This window comes from Panthera onca, chromosome A1 (assembly GCF_046562875.1).
Source record: "Panthera onca isolate mPanOnc1 chromosome A1, mPanOnc1 haplotype 2, whole genome shotgun sequence".
In the NCBI taxonomy this organism is placed as follows: Eukaryota; Metazoa; Chordata; class Mammalia; order Carnivora; family Felidae; genus Panthera; species Panthera onca.
The window spans coordinates 101,743,479-101,766,351 of NC_138339.1; the positions used below are offsets into that span (position 1 = coordinate 101,743,479).

Sequence of the window (22,873 nt, forward strand, 5' to 3'; positions counted from 1 at the left end):
CATGCTCCATCCACTGAGCCAGCCAGAAACCCCAATGAACGGAGTATTATATCAAAAGGCAAAATATTGGGGCACCTGGCTGGCTCAGTGGGTGGAGCATGTGACTCCTGATCTCAGGGTTGTGTGGTCAAGCTCCATGTTGGGTGTAGAGATTACTTAAAAAATAAAAGCTTTAAAAACAAACAAACAAATGAATAAATAATGGCAAAATAGCCCCATAGTACTAAGATAAAGATTTTAAATGTGCTCATATAGGGGCGCTGGAGTCGCTCTGTCACTTGAGCGTCGGACTATTGATTTCGGCGCAGGTCACGATCCCAGGCCCAGGGGATTGAGACCCATGTCAGACTCTATACTAAGCACGGAGCCTGCTTAAGATTCTCTCTCTCCCTCTGACCCTCTCCCTGCTTGCACTCTCTCTCTCTCAAATAAAAAAATAAAAAACAAAAACACGTGCTCGTATAAAAATCACAAACTGGGCCTAGCCACAAAATAGCTTTATTCAAACCAAAATACATTGATTGTAACAGTTTTTAAACTATTATATTCTAAGAGTCTTAAAGAAAATCACATTTTACAAATTTACAGAATAGAAAAATATATACTTATATTTTTTTTAAATAAAATTACAGGAGCACCTGGCTGGGTCAGTAAGTAGAGCATGGGACTGTTGATCTCTCAGTGTTATGAGTTCAAGCCCCATGTCGGTCATGGAGCCTACTTAAAATCTAAATAAACAAACGAATGTTTTAAAAGTTATAATAATACATAATTAAACTACAAATTCAGAAAATTTTTCAATTTATTTTAGTATGTTTAATGACATGCTTGTTTAAAGAAATGATAATATTTTATCCCACAAAATTTCTCAATTTTTTTATTGTACCACCTTGCTAGCTCTTTCAACAAAAAACAGGTATATATATTCAAGCAGTGATTTGCAAACCAGGAGTGTAGCAATATTATTTGGAGACCTATTTAGCCCTCAGCATGTAGATGCCAGGTAACTACTACTTTAAAATATAACTATAAAAGTGTACTTGATTATTTTAATGCAAATCTAACTAAAATTTTCCCATCTCTATTCTAAAATTTAATTTGATGATGAATTGTTAAATGACTTACTAAAAAAATACATACCTTTCTCTCACAAAATCTGCTAGTTCTTTCGTTGATATCTGTCCATGTTTCATATTATGGTAAAGGACATCAAAGCCACTATTTTTTTCCCCCTGAAATCAAAAAAGATTTTTAGTTTAACAAACAAAAAAGATCAAAATGACCAAAACGACTTACAAATAACCCTCCATTAACTAATATGCAATGCTAATGCTCAGGTGAACTATTTCTCCTTAAATGAACCATTGCCGCTCCTTGTATGACTTCAAATTATATCAAAGGAAAACTCTACACTTTAATAAAGTTTACAATTTATTATACATATACACACATTAAACACACATGCACACATTGTATAATCACTCAAAAAAGTATATTAAGCCTTTCGGCCGGAACCGCCATCTTCCAGTAATTCGCCAAAATGACCAACACAAAGGGAAAGAGGAGAGGTACTCGCTATATGTTCTCTAGGCCTTTTAGAAAACATGGAGTTGTTCCTTTGGCAACATACATGCGAATCTACAAGAAAGGTGATATTGTGGACATCAAGGGAATGGGCACTGTTCAAAAAGGAATGCCCCACAAATGTTACCACGGCAAAACTGGAAGAGTCTACAATGTTACCCAGCATGCTGTTGGCATTGTTGTCAACAAACAAGTTAAGGGCAAGATTCTTGCTAAGAGAATTAATGTACGTATCGAGCACATTAAGCACTCAAAGAGCCGAGACAGCTTCCTGAAGCGCGTGAAGGAAAATGATCAGAAAAAGAAGGAAGCCAAGGAGAAAGGTACTTGGGTTCAACTGAAGCGCCAGCCTGCCCCACCCAGAGAAGCACACTTTGTGAGAACCAATGGAAAGGAGCCTGAGCTGTTGGAACCCATTCCCTATGAATTCATGGCGTGATAAATGTAAAAAAAATAAAAGACATCAAGACTGAAAAAAAAAAAAAAAAGTATATTAAATGAAATTAAGTCTGAAATTTTAAGAAATAACATGCAGCCTAATTTAGAAAAGATAACCATGTATCTTTTTAAATACATCACCAAATCCCATTTCAATTCCCTTAATACGCACTAAGGGATTCCTGATTATGTAACAAAGAGTCCCTGTTTTAAAACAACTAAATCCTGGGACACCTTGGTGGCCCAGTTGGTTGAGTGCCTGACTCGATGTCAGCTCAGGTGGGATGGAGCCCCGGGTTAGGCTCCGTGCTGAGTGCAGAGATTCTCTCTCCCTCTCTCTATCCCTCTGCCCCTGTCCCCTGCTCACAATCTCTCTCTCTCCCTAAAATGAATAAATTTTAAAAATTAAAAATTAAAAAATAAATAACTAAACTTGACTTCTGGGTCAAGATAGCCTATTACTAACCACATAACCATTCAATACCACAAAATACTTTATAATCACTAACATAAATCTTTCAGTAAACTTAAACAACTTGAGAGGTGAGAAATTTTAAAATTTTAATAAAAGAGTAGTAACACTCATTGGCTAGTCCTCTACGAATGGAAAATTAGCAGAACCAGACCACTACACAATCCTAGAAAACCTTTACTGCCATTTAATCCAATAAATGCTAAATTAGCAAGTCACAGCAAAGAAAACATTAGAAATACCAATTTTATAGATGAAACAAAAGACTCAATAAACTTAGCTCAACAACTCTCTTTACAATTAGTTTTTATTTTGCTCCAGTGAAAATAAAATAATAAAGAACTGACTATATTTGTTGGAAATAGAAAGCAATACAGTAAGCAAGAATTACACAATATGAAACCTAATTTTTTTACAGCTCACTGAAAACAGGAAACTGGAATTCCTGTTATACTGAAATGATCCCTACCAAAGTTGTAAACTAATACAGAAAGTAATTATTTTGCCACATATACAATAAAATGTCCTATTTATAATGAGATAATATAAACAATACACTCGGGACGCCTGGGTGGCTCAGTTGGTTAGGCGTCCAACTTTGGCTCAAGTCATGATATGGTTTGTGAGTTCGAGCCCCAGGTCGGGCTCTGTGCTGACAGCTTGAAGCCTGGAACCCGCTTCAGACACTGTCTCCCTCTCTTTCTGCCCTTCTCCCACTTGCACTCTGTCTCTCTCTCTCAAAAACAAACATTAAAAAAATTAATTATAAAAAAATAAAAAACAATATACTCAACATTTTGAACATCAATTTCTTTACACAAGTAAGAATATAACATAAAACCATCGTCTTTAATGAATCCAAAGATACCCATTTGGTTTCTATAATTTTTTATGTTTAACATAAAGAAAAAAGTTATTATCTAACTTTGGCTTTTTACTTTCCATGGGTTTTTCATGCAAATTTATTCTAACCAAAAGAAGAATATTCTCTGACATAACCATTATCCCTAGTTTATGGCAAGCAAAAATAACATCATCATGCAGATTAGTAAGTACAATTACAGACAAAATAATGAAGGACCTGAATCCTCAAAGGGATTCATTTGATTACTTGAATGCATAAATTACACATAATTACCTATCCACCAACTTACAAAATATAGTCATGAACTCTAAAAACAAAATGAAACTTAAATTCTAAAACCATAAAATCAAAAGTCTGAAGCTCTCATGCCCCAAAGTTCTCAATAGACATCTACTACTTCTCATTTGCATATAAATCTAACAAGTCAGGTTACCTGGGTTCCCAATATGTGTTATGCATATTCATTATCATATTCAAATTGGAAGTGAATTAGGAGTAAAAGGCTATTCAAACAGACACACAGACTATTAGAAATACTCTACCAGTTGGGAGAGAGCCAAAGCATAAGAGACTCTTAAAAACTGAGAACAAACTGAGGGTTGGGAGGTGGGAGGGAGGAGAGGGTAGCTGATGGGTATTGAAGAGGGCATCTTTTGGGATGAGCACTGCGTGTTGTATGGAAACCAATTTGACAATAAACTTCATATATTAAAAATAAATAAATAAATAAACAAACAAAGAAATACTCTACCAGGATTACAAGTTAAAAAAAAAAACAAACAAAAACTTTTTTTTAAAAGAGATAAGAAACTGAACACCATCTAGTAACTGGGGCAACAAGGTCCTGAGCGTTTTGCCTCACTGTGACAGTATTTTTTTATGTTTACTTATTTATTTTTGAGAGAGAGAAAGGTAAGAGAGTGGCAGAGAGAAAGCGAGACAGAATCCCAGCGCACAGCCTGACACAAGGCTCAAACCCACGAACTGTGAGACCACGATCTGAGCCAAAACCAAGAGTCACTTAACTAGAAGTCACTTCACCAAGGATGTTTAACTGACTACGCCACCCAGGCACCCCTCACTGTTATAGTATTATAAACATTTAGGAATCAAGTAAAGGTTAAATTACATTTGGAAATTTGGGTTTTAATCAAAAAGTCCTTTAAAGAGTAAGCTCTTTTTTGGGAACTTCAGATATCCAAATAGCCTACTAGTTAAAAATCCTAATAGAGGAAATTATGAATATTAATCTATTTAATATACAATACAATATTAATACAGTATCAATAATATACCTTAAGAAACAGTACTAACTACTCCATCCCTCAGGTCTTCACTTGGAAAGACAAGGAAAATTCATTCTAATAAGGATGTGATACAGAAGAACCCTGCCTCAAAATGCACTAACAACTAAATATAAACATATATTCACATATAATGAATATGCATAAACACATGATTACAAATCCATTTGTCATTTCTTCTTATTTTTAGATTTTTCATTTATTGAGGTCAGAAAACATGAGTCTAACTCCAGGCACTATTCATTAACAATTTCACAAACCTATTAACACAAATATTTATTACTCATGAACTTTAGCACAAACTAAGCAAAAATTTTACTACTTCAAATGGCGCTAGTGTGTAGGGTGATCTCTCTCACTCCACACACACACTTAAATACAAATACACCTTTTTTCTAAAAAAAAAAAAAAAAAAAAAAAAAAAAATTTCAAAGTGTCTGACAAAGAACTCAAATTGTATTGTCCCTTGCCAAAAACTTACTTTACAGCTTTGATAACAGATGACTAAATAAATACTAAATACATAGACATTTATATGTCAAAAAATACAGCAGAAGACAAGAACCCTGGAGCTGAGGTCTAGGCCCATTTGGCTTCAGTGTCTTCACCTGCACAAAACACTGAAAATTCTGGTGAAACGGGGAGAGACCACTCTTGAAAAAGATAATTGTAACTCATTGTAATTCTGCCACCATTTAAGATCACCCCAATTTTTTTTTTTTCAATGTTTTTTATTTATTTTTGGGACAGAGAGAGACAGAGCATGAACGGGGGAGGGGCAGAGAGAAAGGGAGACACAGAATCGGAAACAGGCTCCAGGCTCCGAGCCATCAGCCCAGAGCCTGACGCGGGGCTCGAACTCACGGACCCCGAGATCGTGACCTGGCTGAAGTCGGACGCTTAACCGACTGCGCCACCCAGGCGCCCCCACCCCAATTTTTTTTAACCAGAAGTACCTCCACACAGGTTCTGTAATTTTATATTAGTCACCAACGTTTTTAGTAGATGGCTCTAATTCAAAGAAAAGTAAAATAAGAAGTATTTCTGAACTGCATATCCATTTTATCACCTTAGACCTTGAAGTGGATATGTTCTTCTCATTTTCAACACAAAATTTTTTTTCTTAACAAAATCTGTTAACTCAAGCAAGCAGAACTGGCTTTTCCTTGACTACAAATACATGAATGTACAAATAATTTGACAAAAGACTTTTATTATCAAATAGAATTATGTCTAAAGATGTCTTATCTTCAATATTTTACTAAAACCGTAAATATTCATGCCCTTTGATTCAGCAATCCCACTTTTAGAAATCTATACTACAGAAACACACACACACAAACATACATGTGGAAGAATATTTACTGAAGTACTATTTATAATAGTGAAAAATGGAAAAAACTCAAAGACATCCATTAATATTACTGGTTACGTAGGGGCACCTGGGTGGCCCAGTCAGCTAAGAGTCCGACTCTCGACTTTGGCTCAGGTCATGATCTCACAGTTCACAAGATCAAGCCCCGCATCAGGCTCTGTGCTGACAGCATAGAGCCTGCTTGGGATTGTCTCTCTCCCTCTCTCTCTGCCTCTCCTCACTCGTGCATGCTCACTCTCTCGCTCTCTCTGGCAAAATGAATAAAACTTAAAAGATATAAAACTGGTTAAGTAGATGACAGTATATCCTACAATAAAATACAGTATTTTTTAAAAGACTACAGTAAAAAAAAAATTGCAGATTTTTAAAATTCTTAAAACGGACAGATACACTGTCAACGGAAAAAAGCAAGACACAATTACCATGACAGCCCAAAATAACCTAATGTAAGGAACAACTTAAATGCCCAGCAACCAGTGAATAAAAAGACAAAATAAGGTATATCCATACAACGGAATATAATTCAGCAATAAAAGAAACAAACAATGATGCATGTGACTTTATGAATACTATAATCATCTTAAAGAAATCAGACACGAGACCATAAATTGTATGACTCCATTTATATGAAATGTCTAGAATAAGCAAATCTGCTGAGATAGAAAGTAGATTTAGTGAGTTGTTGGGAAGGGGAGGTTGTGAAGTAGGAGGTGAAAAGAGGTACAGGTTTTCTTTGTGATGTAATGAAAACGGTTTAAAATTGACTGTGATGAGGACTACATGTCAAAAAGCACTGAACTGTACACTTTAAATAAGTGAACTATACAGTAAATAAAATATATCACAATAAAGCTATCAAAAAGCTTAGGCAAATATTTTTATCCATTTCAATCAAATTCTTGCAGAGAAATTTTCAGTATTAAGTGACAAAAGCAACTATTAACACTATTACTGGTACAAGGAAGACAATTCTTTTGAATATTTACGCTAAGATAGGATCTTTTTTAATCTGCTGGTCTCAATGCACTTTACAAAGAGGTGGCACATTCATAAAAGTCTAATGACTGTGCCCTGGGGCAAACAAAATCTTGTTATAATCTGGTATAAACAAGTGTTAAAAACCTTTGAATTAATTCTTAACATGAAGAAGAAGGAAAAAAGTTTTATTACCCTTTGAAGATGTTTAGTCCAGAGTCATACAAGTCCTTTAAGAAACCACAAACTTCTGGGGAACCTAGGTGGCTCAATCGGTTTAGCTTCAGACTCTTGACTTCGGCTCACGGCATGATCTCACAGTTCCTGGGTTTGAGCCCCACGTCAGGCTCTGTACTGACAGCTGGGGCCTGGAGCCTGCCTGAGATTGTGTCTCCCTCTTTGTCTGCCCCTCCCCTGCTCATGCTCTGTCTTCCTCTCTCTCTCTCTCTCTCTCTCTCTCTCTCTCTCTCTCAAAAATAAATAAATAAACATTAAAAAAAAAAAAAAGAAAGAAAGAAAAGAGAAAGAAAACACAAACTTCTGGGGTGCCTGGGTGGCTCAGTGGGTTGAGTGACCAACTCTTGATTTTGGCTCAGGTCATGATCTCACAGTGGGTTTGAGCCCCATACTGGGATCTGCACTTACAGTGTGGAGCCTGTTTGGATTCTCTCTCTTCCTCTCTCTCTCTGCCCCTCCCCAACTCATGCTCTCTTTCTTTCTTTCTCTCTCAAAATAAGTTAACTTAAAAAAACAAAAAAGAAAACAAAAACCACAAATTTCTCAGAACCTATTGTCTCTTCTTACCACTCTGACTACAGTTAACAGTTTATCAGTCCAGATTCCTTTTCCCATACATATAGTAACATGTTACTTTTTTTTTAAGTTTATTTTGAGAGAAAGAGAGAAAGAGTATTGGGGGGGGGGGGGGAAGAGAGAGAAAGACAGACAGAATCCCTAGCAGACCCTGACACGGGGCTTGATCTCATGAACCATGAAATCACAACCTGAGCAGAAATCAAGAATCAGATGCTTAACTGACTGAGCCACCCAGGGGCCCCATGTTACTTTTTAACATGAAAATGAGATCACATTATGCATAGTTTTGCACTTACGGTCACCAAGTCACTGGGAATATTTAGGTTTTTTTCTAGTCTAATTTAGAATCTACAAGTGAGACATACTTGAAATTTCAACTTAGAAAGTCTGAATACGTCATCAAACCTACTTTGGAAACTCAAAGACATCTTTTTCTGGTTGACTTTATAACATCACTTTATACTTTAAAATTTTTTTAAGGAGATATGAAATACAATCTAACATCTTTCCACTTGAAGAAAAAATAGAACTGTTAATGTACCTGGGTTTTTAAGATCCATGAACAGCAATAGTGGAAAAGTACAAAGCTATATAAGTCCTATAGATTTTAGCTAATGGTTTGAAACTTCTCCTTCAAAGACCTTTTAAGAGCAACAGTAAATTAAAAACTAAAAACAAAAAAACTGGATTATCTCTCACTTTTGATGACTCCAAGATCTGGAAAACAGGCAGAAGATGGGGTGCCTGAGTGGCTCAGTCAGTTGAGCATCCGACTTCAGCTCAGGTCATGGTCTCGCAGTTCTTGAGTTTGAGCCTCGCATCGGGCTCTGTGCTAACAAACAGCTCAGAGCCTGGAGCCTGCTTCGGATTCTGTATCTCTCTCTCTCTCCCTCTCCCCTGCTCATGCTCTGCCTCTCTCTATCTCTCAAAAATAAATAAATGTTAAAAAAAATTTTTTTGAAAAAAAAACAGGTAGAAGATAGTGTATAGTGTATAATCAGGCTATTGATTAAAAAGCCGATTTTACCTAGTTCCTTTTTATTAAAAAAAAAAAAAATTGGAAGGGGATGAAAGGGTCAGGAGGTGCTATCATGTGAATAGCAAATAACAGGCCTAACCTTCCTCTCAACCTCAAACCGCTTCAAAAGTAATAAATAAATATCATCACTTCCTACCGCTCTACATTTTCCTTTTGCACTAGCTCTTATGTAAGCAGTTTTTCTATAAGTAAATAGCACATTTAACCACAAGTTACAAACTCTTTTAGTCAACCTTCTATTTATACATTGAAATTTTCACACATGATCATCAGAACTATTCTACAGAACTACTGGCAAGATGTTTTTAAAGCAGAAAACAGTGATTAAAGATGTAAAATGAGCACTGCTCAGCAGTCAGAGCAGGCAGGTACAAAAGTCACTCAAACACATCTGTTGGTTGGCTGAAGGAAATAAATCTTATTATATTAAAAAAATTATTTTCTAACTCCTCAGATACTCCCTAAACTTTTCAATTATAATTCACCTTTTCCAGTTAGTTAAATCCTTAAAGCCATCTAATAGATATTATAGGGATTCAACAAAAATAACAAAAGCAAACAGTTGTGAGATAATTTTTTTAGAATTTTCAAATTCTCTGTAATATTCTTTAAAGAATGTAATTTTAATTACCCTCAACATGAAAAAATAAAACAATTTCAGGTTTCTCAAAAACTCTTCAATCTGTGCATTCAAAGGCATTCTTAAAATGACATCTCTCGTTCATGTTGTTAAATCTTCAGTCCTCATAATTCATAAATGAAAAAAAAACTGAAAAATAAATATTCAAAGTGGGAGTAGTTTTAAAAATTACCTATGCATTCCATGAAAACCTATGAAAGTCACCGCAAAGTATTTTCAAAGAATACTTAATCGTATGAGAAAAATACTTGATACTTGTTTTCATTTGAAAACACCAAGCTACAGAACAATACAGCAGAACCTATTGTGAATGTATATATGTATATGTACATATATATATGTACATATATATGTGTATATATATATACATATACATATATATGTATATATGTATATGTATATATATATATGTATATATGTATATGTACATATATATATGTACATATATATGTGTATATATATATTTTTTTTAGATTTATTTTTGAGACAGTGCAAGCAAGGTAGGGGTGGGCGGCGGGGGGTGGGGAACAGAAGATCTGAAGTGGGCTCTGTGCTAACAGCAGTGAGCCCGATGTGAGGCTCAAACTCATGAGCTGGGAGATCATGACCTGAGCCAAATGAAGTCTGAAACTCAACCGACTGAGCCACCCAGGCACCCAATGAATGTTGTATTTGGAAAGAAAATCTTAGAGGATACAGGGAACAGCGATACATAATTTTAATTTTCTTCTGTATTCTGTGTCCTACCTATCCCATAATAATGGTCATATAATTAAAAAGGAAAACTATCTTCACTGGTTCTTGTTTCAACCAAATAAAAATTAACACTTAGTAGTTTTAAGATCCAGCATCACCAATTTGCTTTACATATACTGTACCTTCCTATCTTTTCCCTGAAGTCAAGCAAATATGCTTGTCATATCTTTCATAACTTTTACTTCTGCAGTTCCATCAAGGAGCATGTGCCTGACAGAACTGATGGACTTGTATGCCTCAACTTCAACACACAGTTCACTAATCATTTCTCAATTTAATCCTCTCAATCTGGCTATCCCAGCAATATTCTTTAGCGACTTTACCAATAGATACCATTTTAGGCCTCAGTTGCTGTTGTACTGTTTTTGTATGCCCCCCCCCCGCCATCTGACCAATTTATGCTTATCTGGTGACCAAACTGCTACTAACATTCTTCCAACTCTAGTATTCTTTCATTTTTCCACACTAAAGTGAAAACCAAACTTTTATTCCCTTTAAGTCTCCATGGCACCATATTCCTATACGGATTTTTTAGGGTGCTTCTGTTAAATGTTTTAGAATTGTGAAACCAGGATGGATAATCTCAAGAAAAAGAACTCAAAAACTACTTCCACGGGGTTTATGCTAACCAAATATGCATGATGATAAAAAAAACATACCTGTTCTCCCATGCTTTCGCCTAAACAAGTAGTTCTGAAAGGATTAGAGCATTTAGGATTTAGTGTGCAGTGTTAGAAAAGAATCCGGACAGCAAAATTTTATCCTTTCCATGTCAATGTTCTAAAATCTTTCCCCTGAACGGAACTTATACAGACTAAATCAGTAAATTTCTCACTTTCAAATTTCTCCAACAATTAAGGCAAAAATACAGACCACCACTGCACCCCCTAAAATTCTAAGTGCCTCACAATAAAATTTAATGTCATCTATAATACTATGATTTTATAATGTCTACCTGTCAGGTCTACTTAAACCAAGTTAGATGAATCTGTATTTTACATTTTCATAGCTTGTTGCAGCTGAAAACAATTTGGGCATGGCTAACTGGCTAACAATTATACAATAACACATTTTAACTTAGTGTATGTAATTTGCTTGTGTATATACAGAGATCATCTCTGGAAAGCAACAGAAGAAATTGGTTAACAGTGACTGCCTTTGTGGAGATCTTGCTGGCTGGGAAAAAAGAAATTTTATACTGTATTCCTTTTGGTATCTTTTGAAAATTTACTGAACCATGTAAATTTTGCAAATCTGTTAACTAATCTATACATAAATATGCATACACATACACTTCTTAAATTTCAGTATATCACCAAATGGAATCATATCCCAAGGAGATATCACAAATTACAGTATTTGGAAATTTCAAGTAATAAAAACAAAGTCTTTATTCTGGGTTTCTACAATCACCTCAACTAATTTTCAAAAACATATATGCTTAAATTTGCATATGGATATAACCCACCAAAATACGTGTGTGGGCACATGTATAGTTGGTAGTCTCTCATCTAGGATACTAAATTTAAATAATCAAGCAAAAATATAACGTTTTGCATTCCAAAGTCCTATGAATAGCAATTCCAGGTTTTTAAAAAACATTTTAATCCTTCTAGTTTATCCATGTAATGACAGATCAAATTTTGGATGTATAATTAAGCACTCCAATTTTATTTAAAAGTAAAGCATGACAATACCAGGGAAATCAAGAGATAAATGGAATGAGACTTCTGTACTGGTTAAATAATGAAAGAAATAAGGACAAGAAATACTTCAAAATAAAAACACCCAAGATAATTATTTCATTCTTGATGTGCTGACTGGAAATAATCTTTGCAAAGGGTCACCTAACTAAAAACGTTAGTTCATTACAATGTGATATATGCTACAGGATACTTGACATCTTTGGGAGAATGCTTCATATTTTACAGAAATTAGGAATGTTACGCAAAATGAGGTTTATAAAGATTTAAATCAGGTTTTGTTTAATTTTTCCCCTTAAATAATTATCACTAATGAAATCCATCCTTAAAAAAAAATTTCAGGGGGTTAGTACCCAAAATATACAAAAAACTTTTACAACTCACTACCAAAAAACAATCAATTAAAAAATGAGAAGACATGAACAGACATTTCTCCAGTAGACATACAGATGGCCACAGACACGTAAAAAAAAAATGCTCAACATCACTCATCATTAGAGAAATGCAAATCAGAACCACAATGAGATATCTTATACCAGTCAGAATGCTAAAATCAAAAACATAAGAAACAAGAAGTGTTGACAAAGATGTGGAGAATGAGGAACACTCGGGCACTATTGATGGGAATGCAACCTGGTGGAGCCACTATGGAAAACACTATGGAGATTCCTCAAAAAGTTAAAATTAGGATTACCATATAATCCAGTAATTCCACTACTGGGTATTAACTCAAAGAATATAAAAAACCTAACTCAAAAAGACGCATGCACCCCTATGCTTATTACAGCATTATATTTTTAAGTTTACTTATTTTGAGAGAGAGAGCACATGTGCACGCATGCAGGAGCAGGACAGAGGCAGAGAAAGAGGGACAGAGACAATCCCAAGCAGGCTCCAAGCTGTCAACACAGAGCCTGAGGTGAGGCTCAAGCTCATGAACCATGAAACCATGACCTGAGCCTAAATCAAGAGTTGGACACTTAACCACCTGAGCCCCGCAGCAATATTTACAATAGCCAAAATATGGAAAGAACCCAAAGGTCCATCTATATAGATGAGTAGACAAAGAAGAGTAGCATACACACATACACACACACACACACACACACACACACACACACACACACAGGAATATTACTCAGCCATAAAAAAAGAATGAAATCTTGCCACTTGCAACAACATGGATAGAGCTAGGGAGTATAATGCTAAATGAAATAACTCAGAGAAAGACAAGTACCATATGATTTCACTCATACGTGGAATTCAAGAAACAAAACAAAAAAAGAGACAAGCCAAAAACAGACCCGTAATTATAGAAAATGAACTGATGGTTACCACAGGAGAGGCAGGTGGAAGGATGGGTGAAACAGGTGAAGGGGATTAAAGAGTACGGTTACCATGATGAGTACTGAGTAATGTATAGGACTCGTTTTTTAAAATTATTTTTTAATGTTTATTTATTTTTGAGAGAGAGAGAGACAAAGACAGAGCATGAGAGGGGTATGGACAGAGAGACGGAGACAGAGAATCTAAAGCAGGTTCTAGGCTCTAAGCTGTCAACCCAGAACCCAATTCAGGGCTCAAACTCACAACCTGTGAGATCATGACCTGAGCTGAAGTTGGATGTTTAATGGACTGAGCCACCAGGAACCCCTGTAGAGAACTGTTGAATCACTACACTGTACACCTGAAACTAAAAAACACTGTATGCTAATTATACTGGAATTTTAAAAAAAAATTAAAAATTTAAATCCTGAATTAAATAATCTGGGTTTATATAAAAATATAAAGCCGGGGCGCCTGGGTGGCGCAGTCGGTTAAGCGTCCGACTTCAGCCAGGTCATGATCTCGCGGTCCGTGAGTTCGAGCCCCGCGTCAGGCTCTGGGCTGATGGCTCGGAGCCTGGAGCCTGTTTCCGATTCTGTGTCTCCCTCTCTCTCTGCCCCTCCCGCGTTCATGCTCTGTCTCTCTGTGTCCCAAAAATAAATAAAAAACGTTGAAAAAAAAAAAATTTAAAAAAAAAAAATATATATAAAGCCATTTTAATTACTATAGAGCAATCAATGGTGACATAGACTATCTCAAAAGTATTATAAATTTTACTCTTACTCTGAAAAAGCAGTGTACATAAACACTTCCTCACTATAATATTTGCAATAACTCTTTAAACTGACATTATCTTTTGAAGGGTTAACAACTGTTTTTATATATTAAGGCAATGGTGTGGATTTCTGCTATCAAAACTAATTTTGTTATCCAATTTTAATGGAAAAGAAAAACATTTTCAACTTGATTATCAAAGGCACTATACTTCGTGGCAAAAAATGACTAATCAGCAACAAAACACCTGTTCTGTAGGAACTTTTAAATACATTTTCTCTTCAAAGTAAAAAATTAAGTAATCCGTAATGTAGGATACAGTTTTAGTTAAGAAAAACTACACTTTAAAGAAAAAGGCAGGATGTGCTGCTTTCGAAAGGGCTTGAAAATAGTTTGAATGATTCAACCTTTCCTCTAACAAATGCCACAACAAAAAGGTTTGTCTTTTTCTTTGCAGGGAAAACAATAATTTATAGGTTGTTTGATTAGAAACTTAAAAATTCAGAGTTTCCCATTACCTCACTTTGACAAGTTTCATTTATTCTGACAGTGCCACTTTAAATACTAGGGGAGAAAAGTGAAATTAATATTACAATTTCTCTATTTTAAGAAATTATAAATGGTCCTAAAATATGTACATTTTTGAGTTGTCTTAGACAACTATCAAATTCTCAGAAGTGATTTAGTTCCTGTTCCTAGTCTTGCCCAGTTCATTTAGTCCTCCTTTGGAGCTTTTTAAAGTTCCAGTTTAGAGCTTTCAGCCCCAATTCCAGGCTTGAAAGTAAAATAAAATGCAATCTTTTTTTACTATTTGTATTCAACAGTGGAAGTGAAGGCAAAGACAAAACCATACATTAAACTAGGAATTCTGTCTAAATTTCATATATCCAAATTTATTCCTGTCCCTTCCTTACGAGGGACAAACAGGGGCACCCAAAAACCAATACAAAGAATGTTCACAGAAAGCATTATTCTTAATAGCCAAAAACATCAGACAAGGCTATGTTCAAAGCTCAATTAACAGAAACAAAAAATAACTTTAAAATGTTAATGTACAATTTGCAGCAAACTATAATTTTTTTTTTAAATCTTAATGAACAATTTGGAATTAAGTCAGCAAGCTTCAAGAACACATTCACCTATCAAAAACCATGCAAAACATTCAAGAATGTCCAATTTTAAATGATCCTCACAATAGTTTTATAAATTGCCACTGTAAAACCTAAAGTCTAAAATTGACAGGTTATACATATCAACTAAAATTAAATAACTAATTAATTAAATTGATAGGCTAAACCTAAAATTCATGAAAAAACGCAAAGGACCCAGAATAGGCAGAAAAATCTTGATAAAGACCAAAGCTGGAAGACTCTCACTTCTTGATTCTAAACTTGCTGCAAAGCTATAATAATCAAAACAGTGTAGAACTAGTATAAGGATGGACAATGGAATACAAGTGAAAGTCAAGAAATAAACCCATACTCCTATGGTCAACCGATTTTTGACAAGGGAGCCACGACTATTTAACTAAAAGAGAAGAGCCTTTCAACAAATGGCACTGGGACTAGATATCCACAGGCAAAAGAATGAAGCTGAACCTCCTTCTGACACCACACACAAAAACTGACCTCAAATGGATCACAGGCCTAAATGTAAGAGCTAAAACTATAAAACTCATAGAAGAAAACATTCGTGTATATACTCTTTGTGACTGTGGGTTAGGAAAAACTTCTTAAATAAAACAATAAAAGCATAAATGATTACGAATAAATTAAGCTGGACTTCATCAAAATTAAAAACTTCAATGCTTCAAAGGGTAGTATCAAGCTACCTCACACCAGATGGAACGGCGATTATCAAAAACACAAGACACAAAAAGTGTTGGCAAAGACATGGAGAAAAAGGAACAGTCGCATACTGTTGGTGGGAATGTGTATTTGTGTGCAGCCACTGTGGAAACACTATTCGTCAAAAAATGAAAAAAAACAAATACCATACAATCCAGTAATTCCACCTCTGGGTGCATACCTGAGAAAATGAAAACATGAATTCAAAAAGATATATGAACTCCTATGTTTACTCCAGCATGATTTATAATAGCCAAGATATGGAAGGAACCCAAGTGTCCATCCATAGATGAATAAAGAAAATGTGGTATGTATACACAATGGACTATTACTCAGCCATTAAAAAAGAATGAAATCTTGCCATTTGTGATATGGATGGATCTAAGGTACATTATGCTAAGTGAAACAAGTCAGACAAACACAAATACCATATGATTTCACTTATATGTGGAATCTAAAAACAACTGAACAAAAAGAAACAGAAAACACTGGTAAATCCAGAGAAAAAACTGGTGGTAGCCAGAAAAGAGGGGGGTGGGAGATAGGTGAAAGAGATGATTAAGAGGTACAAACTTACAGTTAAAGAGTAAGTCACCAGGATGAAAAATACACCTTAGGAAATCTATCAATAATACTGCAACACTGTAAGACAGTAAGAACACTTACACTGGTGAGCATTTCATAATACATGTAATTATCAAATACTGTACACCTGAAACTAATATGTCAACTGTACTTCAATTAAAAATAATTTTTAAAAACAAATAAATACATGTTTAAAACAGACACCTTCAAGAAAATGAAGACAGCCCACAAAATAGAAAAGATTAACAAAATCATCTCTCTGATAAAAGACTAACCACAATATAAAAAGAACTCTTACAACTCAATGATAAAAACACAAATAACCGAATCTAAAAACGGGCGGTGAGTCAACGAATACTCCTCCAAATAAAATATATAAATAAGCACATGAATAGATGTTCAACATTATTAGCCACCAGAGAATTGGAAATCAAAACCACAATGAGATACTACTTCACACCCATCCACTATAATAAAAAAAAGACAGCATTCCCCAGCATGTAGAAAAACTGGAACATCAGACACTGGGACTGTAAAACGTGCACCCACTTTGGAGAACAGGTTGGCAATTCCTCAAAATGTTAAAGAGTAACAATATGACCCAGCAATTCTATTCCCAAAAGAAATAAAGACCTATTTCCACACAAAAACTTGTACCAAAAAATAGCAGTATTATTCAAAATAGCAAAAAAAAAAGTGGAAACAACCAAACGTCCATCACTGATGAACAGATAAAATGTGGTATATACATACAATGGAACGTGTGGCCATAAAGTCGAATTAAGTGCTGATACATGCTATACCATGGATGAACTTTGGAAACATGCTTAGGAAAGAAGCCAGTCACACAGAACAACACATATGATCCCATTTATATAACATGTCCAAAAGAGACACATCTACAGAGGTAGAAATTTATAGATTAATAAGTTGCCTAGGGCTAAGTTAGGGGGGAAAGAGGTAATGACTGCTAATGGATACAGGGATTCTTTCTCAGGTGATGAAATTGTTCTAAACTGATGGTGATGTAACTGGACATATGAAAACCCCTGAATTGTACACTTAAATGAGTGCACTGTATATACAGTATGTGCATTGTAACTTAATGCTTTTTTTTTTAAAGAAAACCCTGTCTAGTGTTTATATCACTTGCAGAAAACAAGAAATATTCAAAACAACTCTGAACTGATTTGATTACTAAGTCTATGTGAGACACTTAAAAATAAGAATTTAAGACACACCTCCTAGTCACTGAAAGATTATTCCTTTAGATACTCACAAATTTTAACTAAAATGGAACTGTAGTATTTGCAAATGTTAGGACATAAAATGAAATTCACCCAAGATACCTGAGTAAACATGTTACTTTCCTGTACACGGCCGAACTGCACTTCCCATTACAACAAACAATAACTGCAGAAAAACACTCCACACGGAGCCTGGGAAGTCATTCTCAAAGAACCACCTAATAATACTGAGTTAAGAGGAGGGGTGTGGAAAGAATGAGGAAGGGGAAAGAGCACAGGGCACAAGGGGAAGTCTTTCGTGCACTTAAGCCCAAGGAATTCAGTTACATTAAATTCAACTTTTATACGCTTTGTGAACAGGCCCAGAGGCAAAGTCCTGGGCGCAGACCAAAGAGCCGAGCTGCGAGGCCGAGAGGAAGTGCTGATCCAGGCCAAGCCCGCAAAGGATTTCGCATGGAAATGGTGGGGGGCAAAAGGGCTAAGATGGGGGCTGCGGTGCGGGAAGGAAGCGAGCACCCCCCACCGCCCGGCTCGGGCTGGCGCTCGCCGGCAGCGCGCAGCGGGAGGCGGCCGCGCCACGGGCCCGGCGTCCGCGTCCGAGCGGCGGGGCGCGCCCGGCGCCCAGAGCCTCCGGCGGGGCTGGGTCCCGTCTCCCGCCCCATCCGGCGCTTTGTCCCAGAGCGGGCGGCGAGCGGCCCCTTGGCGCCCCCACCGTGGGTTGAGGGGCCGCGCTGACAGTCCTCGCCCCCGCAAGCGCTGGGAGCCTGTGAGACCCGGCGTCCGGCGGCCCGTCGCCCGCCTGGCTTCATCCAGGCGGGACCCAGCCGGCGGCGGTACGAGGACGCTAGCCCTTCCCGCGAAGCCTTAGCCGCCACCGCCGCCGCCACCACCGCCGCCGCAGCCGCCGCCCGGAGCGCACACAGGCCGACGTCAGGCGCAGAAAGCCTCACACCCCAAAACGCACACTATTTCCAACCTCCCTCTCTTACCCAAAAATTCTCGACGAAATGCGCCATGACCATCCTGCCGCCACCGCGCCGGGTTCCGCGTCCGCGTCCGCCCGCCGCTGTGTAAACACGGGCCCGGCCCCCACGGCGCCCCCGCCTTTCCCCGCCGCCGCCGCCGCCGCCGCCGCAGCCGCCGCCTTCTTCCCGGAGACCGGCCCGCACCCTCCAGGGCGCATGCGCCACCTAGCGGCTGCCGTCGCGGGCGAGCTCTTGAATGCCACCGCCTTGGTTGCGCATGCGCCCCGCGTCCCATTCCTGGGATTTGGTCACCTTCCTTTTTATCCCGCGCGAGCGCGGGCTGGGCCAAATTGAGTATTCTCTTGGGAATGGTGGAGAACCGGGTTCTTGAGGAGTCACCTGGGAGACTGCCCGCACCCTTTGCGGTACAATAGGTACTGGCCCAGGAACGGAGCGAAGAAATGAGCTGGCCAATGGCATTGGGTACGACAGCCTGGCTGCCTGCTCTTTTCCTCTTCTCAAGACTTGCTTCCCCGGCCTTCGAGGATTTTGAAGGGACCCAAGTCTGGTCGAGCTGGGATAGGAGAAACTTGGCGTCTAGCCACCGGGAGGAGACAGGGAAACCTTTGGTCAACAGGGTGCCTTTCCTTAACAAGGAACTAAGAACCAAAACAAAACCTTCCGAGGCCGGAAAAGGAGGAGACGCCCAGTGTCGCCTGAGAGTCGCTGGAGCTGCGGGAGACCCAAGCACCAAGTCCCCTGCCCAAACCGCTGACCTCTAGCACGCCAGGAGCAAACCAGCCAGTCCGGGTGACAGCAGGAACGTGGCCCCGAAGGAAGGAATTTCCCTGATCCAGGCAGTTAAAGAAAAAAGTCTCTTCCAGGACTTGTTCATTTAAGCCCCTAGTTCTCTTAGCAACTTGTACATTTTGGAAAAAGAAACAAGTTTAAACACGTCCTGGCATAACATAAACTAAATCCCTTTCCCACACCTTGCCTTCCAGAGGTTAGGGGAAAAAATGAAATCCTCTGGAGAGGCCTCAAGTTCAATGTCACCAGGTCAGCTAGATGCAAAGTCTACAGTTCTTGAAGCCAAACCCCACTAATAGATTTAGTGTAGTTTTAACTATATACATATATTACACCTCCTCAGATCTTGCGATTGAAACATAATGAACACTACAACAGTGTTTTTTCAACCTCAAAAGCAAAAACCACGGTGCCAGGATGGCTCAGTTGCTTGAGTGTCAGACTGTTGAGTTCGGCTCAGGTCATGATCCCAGGCTGGTGGGACAGAGACCCACTTCAGGCTTAGTGCTGAGCGTGGACCCAGCTTGGAATTTTCCCTCTCCCTCCCCTCCTCTCCCGCCCCGCCTCGTGCTCGCGCGCTCTCTCTCTCTCTCTCTCTCTCTCTCTCCCTCTGCCCTATTCCCCGACTTGCACTCTCTCTCTCAAATAAAAAAAAAAAAATAAAAAAAAAAATAAAAAAGCAAAAATCACATAGCGCCTTGCACCTGGGTGAACCTGTAAAGTATTTGTTGAATTGGAAATAATTGGATAATGGTATTTTGATGGTATCTTTTTTAAGAATATCTTTTAGAAATATATAGGATGTAATGATAACACATCTAGGATTTGCTTTAAAATAACCATGAGGGGGATCCCTGTGGCTCAGTCGGTTGACCGTCTGATTTTGGCTCAGGTCATGATCTCACGGTTGTGAGTTTGAGCCCTGTGAGGGGCTCTGTGCTGACAGCTCGGAGCCTGGAGTCTGCTTCAAATTCTGGGTCTCCCTCTCTCTCTGTCCCTCCCCCCTTCATGCTTTCTCTCTCTCTCTCTCTCAAAAATAAATAAACGTTAAAAAAATTTTTTTAAATAACCATGAAGAAGAAACAACGAATAGAAGTATCGATGAAACAGGATTGACCACGAGTTGATAATTGTTGAGAGCTAGGTAATGGAAATACGGTGGTTCACTATACAGTACTATACTCTTTTTGTATATGTTTGCTATTTCCTTTTCTTTAAAAAGTCTTCATGAAACTATCATTTGCATCTAACTTAAGTCTAACATAAGTCTAACTTAGAAATTTGCTACAATTCTCTAAACCATTAGTCTAGCACTGTCTTTCTTCATCCTGAAGAAATTCTAAAAATATATACAACCATCTAGATCACTTTACAAGTAAGCATGGCATTAAAATCCTAGGCACTACCCAGCTTAGACCTGGGGAGGAGAAGTCTTATCTTGGACCCATACTTTAAAAGACCTTACATATTACTAACATATTATTTACTAAAAAACTAATAGGTGCCTCTGACACTCTCGAGCTGAGGCTGAACTCTGGCCCATAACTACATATACCCTCTGCCATGACCAACACTATTCAGGCCCGTGAGAAACACTTCTCCGTAGCCCTTGTGCTGTGTCTTCAAAACAAAAGGTAGAACTCCAAGATACTGTGAAAATCTGTGGGTGGGATAGCTGCGCATATCACAGAGAGACTGCTTTGGAGTTCAGACAGAATCTGAGCAACAGAAGTGCTTAAAAGACAAATTAGTTAACTTGTTGAATTATTCCTCCCAACAAGAATGCAATAGATTCTTGCATAACAAAGTACCGTTTTACATAACAAAGTGGTATCAAGCACAGATTTTCCTTTTTTTAGTGTTGCAACACTGACAATTTAGCACAGTACTCAAATAACTGCGCATGGTACGCTAGTCTCTGTTTGTACTCCTACCTCTGGTCCCATAAATATTAGAGGCAGGCTTACCACAAAGATAAATATTCTGTGTATTTTAGGTATTTACAAGGTTCATTGGGGCCAAAACACCATACCTAAAACACCAAAATGCCGTAATTGCCTGATATTTAAATTGTGGAAATTTATTGTAAACAGTGATTAAGGTGACTAAATTTCAGACAAGACAGTGAAGTAGAAGAAAAATGTGGGTGGTATTAGCTACATTCTGTTCTCTTGAGTGAAGCTTCCTGGGATGCACATACAATCTGGCAGAGCATAGATAAAGCCCTGAGAGGGTAGCTCACTTATATGTGCCATTAAGTATTTGTGACCCAAACGCTTAGTCCTTACTCATCCAAACACATTCCAAAACTATTAAAAACTGACACAGGAGCGCCTGGGTGGCTTAGTCAGTTGAGCATCTGACTCTTGATTTCAGCTCAGGTCATGATCTCACAGTTTCATGAGTTTGAGCCCACATCAAGCTCTGCACTGACAACATGGAGTCTGCTTGAGATCCTCTCTCTCTCTCTCTCTCTCTCTCTCTCTCCTCTTCCTCCTCCTCCTCCTCCCCCACTTGCACCTCTCTGTCTCTCTCAAAATAAATAAACTTTAAAAAAAAAAAACTGACACAAATAACAGTGTTCCACTCCTTGCCTGGCACTTAAGAGTCACTCAATAAATGGCAAAACAATGGATGAATGATTGAACCTATCACAGAAATGTCAAGGTGGATAAGACTTTGAATATGCAGTAACCCCATTCATCTGTTACTCATACTCTTAATTGCATATGGTGCTAGATCTTAGAGCTTATAAAAATAGCATTATTGACGTTCTACTTGAGTTAATTTTCTCACATTATTTTAAATATTTTCGAAAGAATTCTTTGGGGCTTGAGTATACTTGAGTATACTTCTTAAAGGATAAGCTGCCTTTTGTAACAAAAATAAAATTAAATTGAGATAATAAAGTCAAGATTGGCTCCCAGAGGAGATCTCCTCTTGCGAAGGGCCTCTAAACAAGTTGGCCTTCAACTTTTGGGTGTCCCCACCACCAGATTCATCTTCCTCGTAGGATCTCTCTCTCATTATACCTCCTATCAACATGCTTCCAGGGGACGCTGTTGGTCGGCATTAAACTCTGCCCCAAACATGTATGCTATAATCCAAAGCTATAACATAACAGCTATAATGTAATTTGACAAGTGGTAGCAAATAAGACAGGAGAAATTAACACAAAATAAATCTACATTCTCTGGTTTACAAAAATATGACTTTGTCTCCAACATTTGAGGACAAGATACTCAGAGAACATCCCCTTTTCATTCCTTAGTTTGATCTCTTATTTCCCATCTTGGTTTCACAGTTCATACCCCCTTAATCAACAGTTAGTTATAAAGGCCGCTTTCTCATT

At 37.8% G+C, this 22,873-nt stretch overlaps 2 protein-coding genes across 2 annotated transcripts in view; one reads left to right on the plus strand and one right to left on the minus strand.

Annotated features, from left to right (window-relative positions):
* FCHO2 (FCH and mu domain containing endocytic adaptor 2) overlaps nucleotides 1-19,482 on the minus strand; it is a 124,286-nt gene extending 104,804 nt beyond the window's left edge. Inside the window, 3 exon segments of the mRNA XM_060635563.3 lie at nucleotides 1,141-1,232; nucleotides 18,736-18,828; nucleotides 18,830-19,482. Of these exon segments, the coding sequence (XP_060491546.2) occupies nucleotides 1,141-1,232; nucleotides 18,736-18,828; nucleotides 18,830-19,006 (362 nt within the window). The 5' untranslated portion in view covers nucleotides 19,007-19,482.
* Nucleotides 1,480-2,082, plus strand: LOC132675543 (large ribosomal subunit protein eL21). The gene has a single exon (XM_060627867.3). It carries the CDS (start codon nucleotides 1,541-1,543, stop codon nucleotides 2,021-2,023), a length of 483 nt encoding a protein of 160 aa, XP_060483850.2. The 5' UTR covers nucleotides 1,480-1,540; the 3' UTR covers nucleotides 2,024-2,082.
* Nucleotides 19,483-22,873: the final 3,391 nt, after the last annotated feature.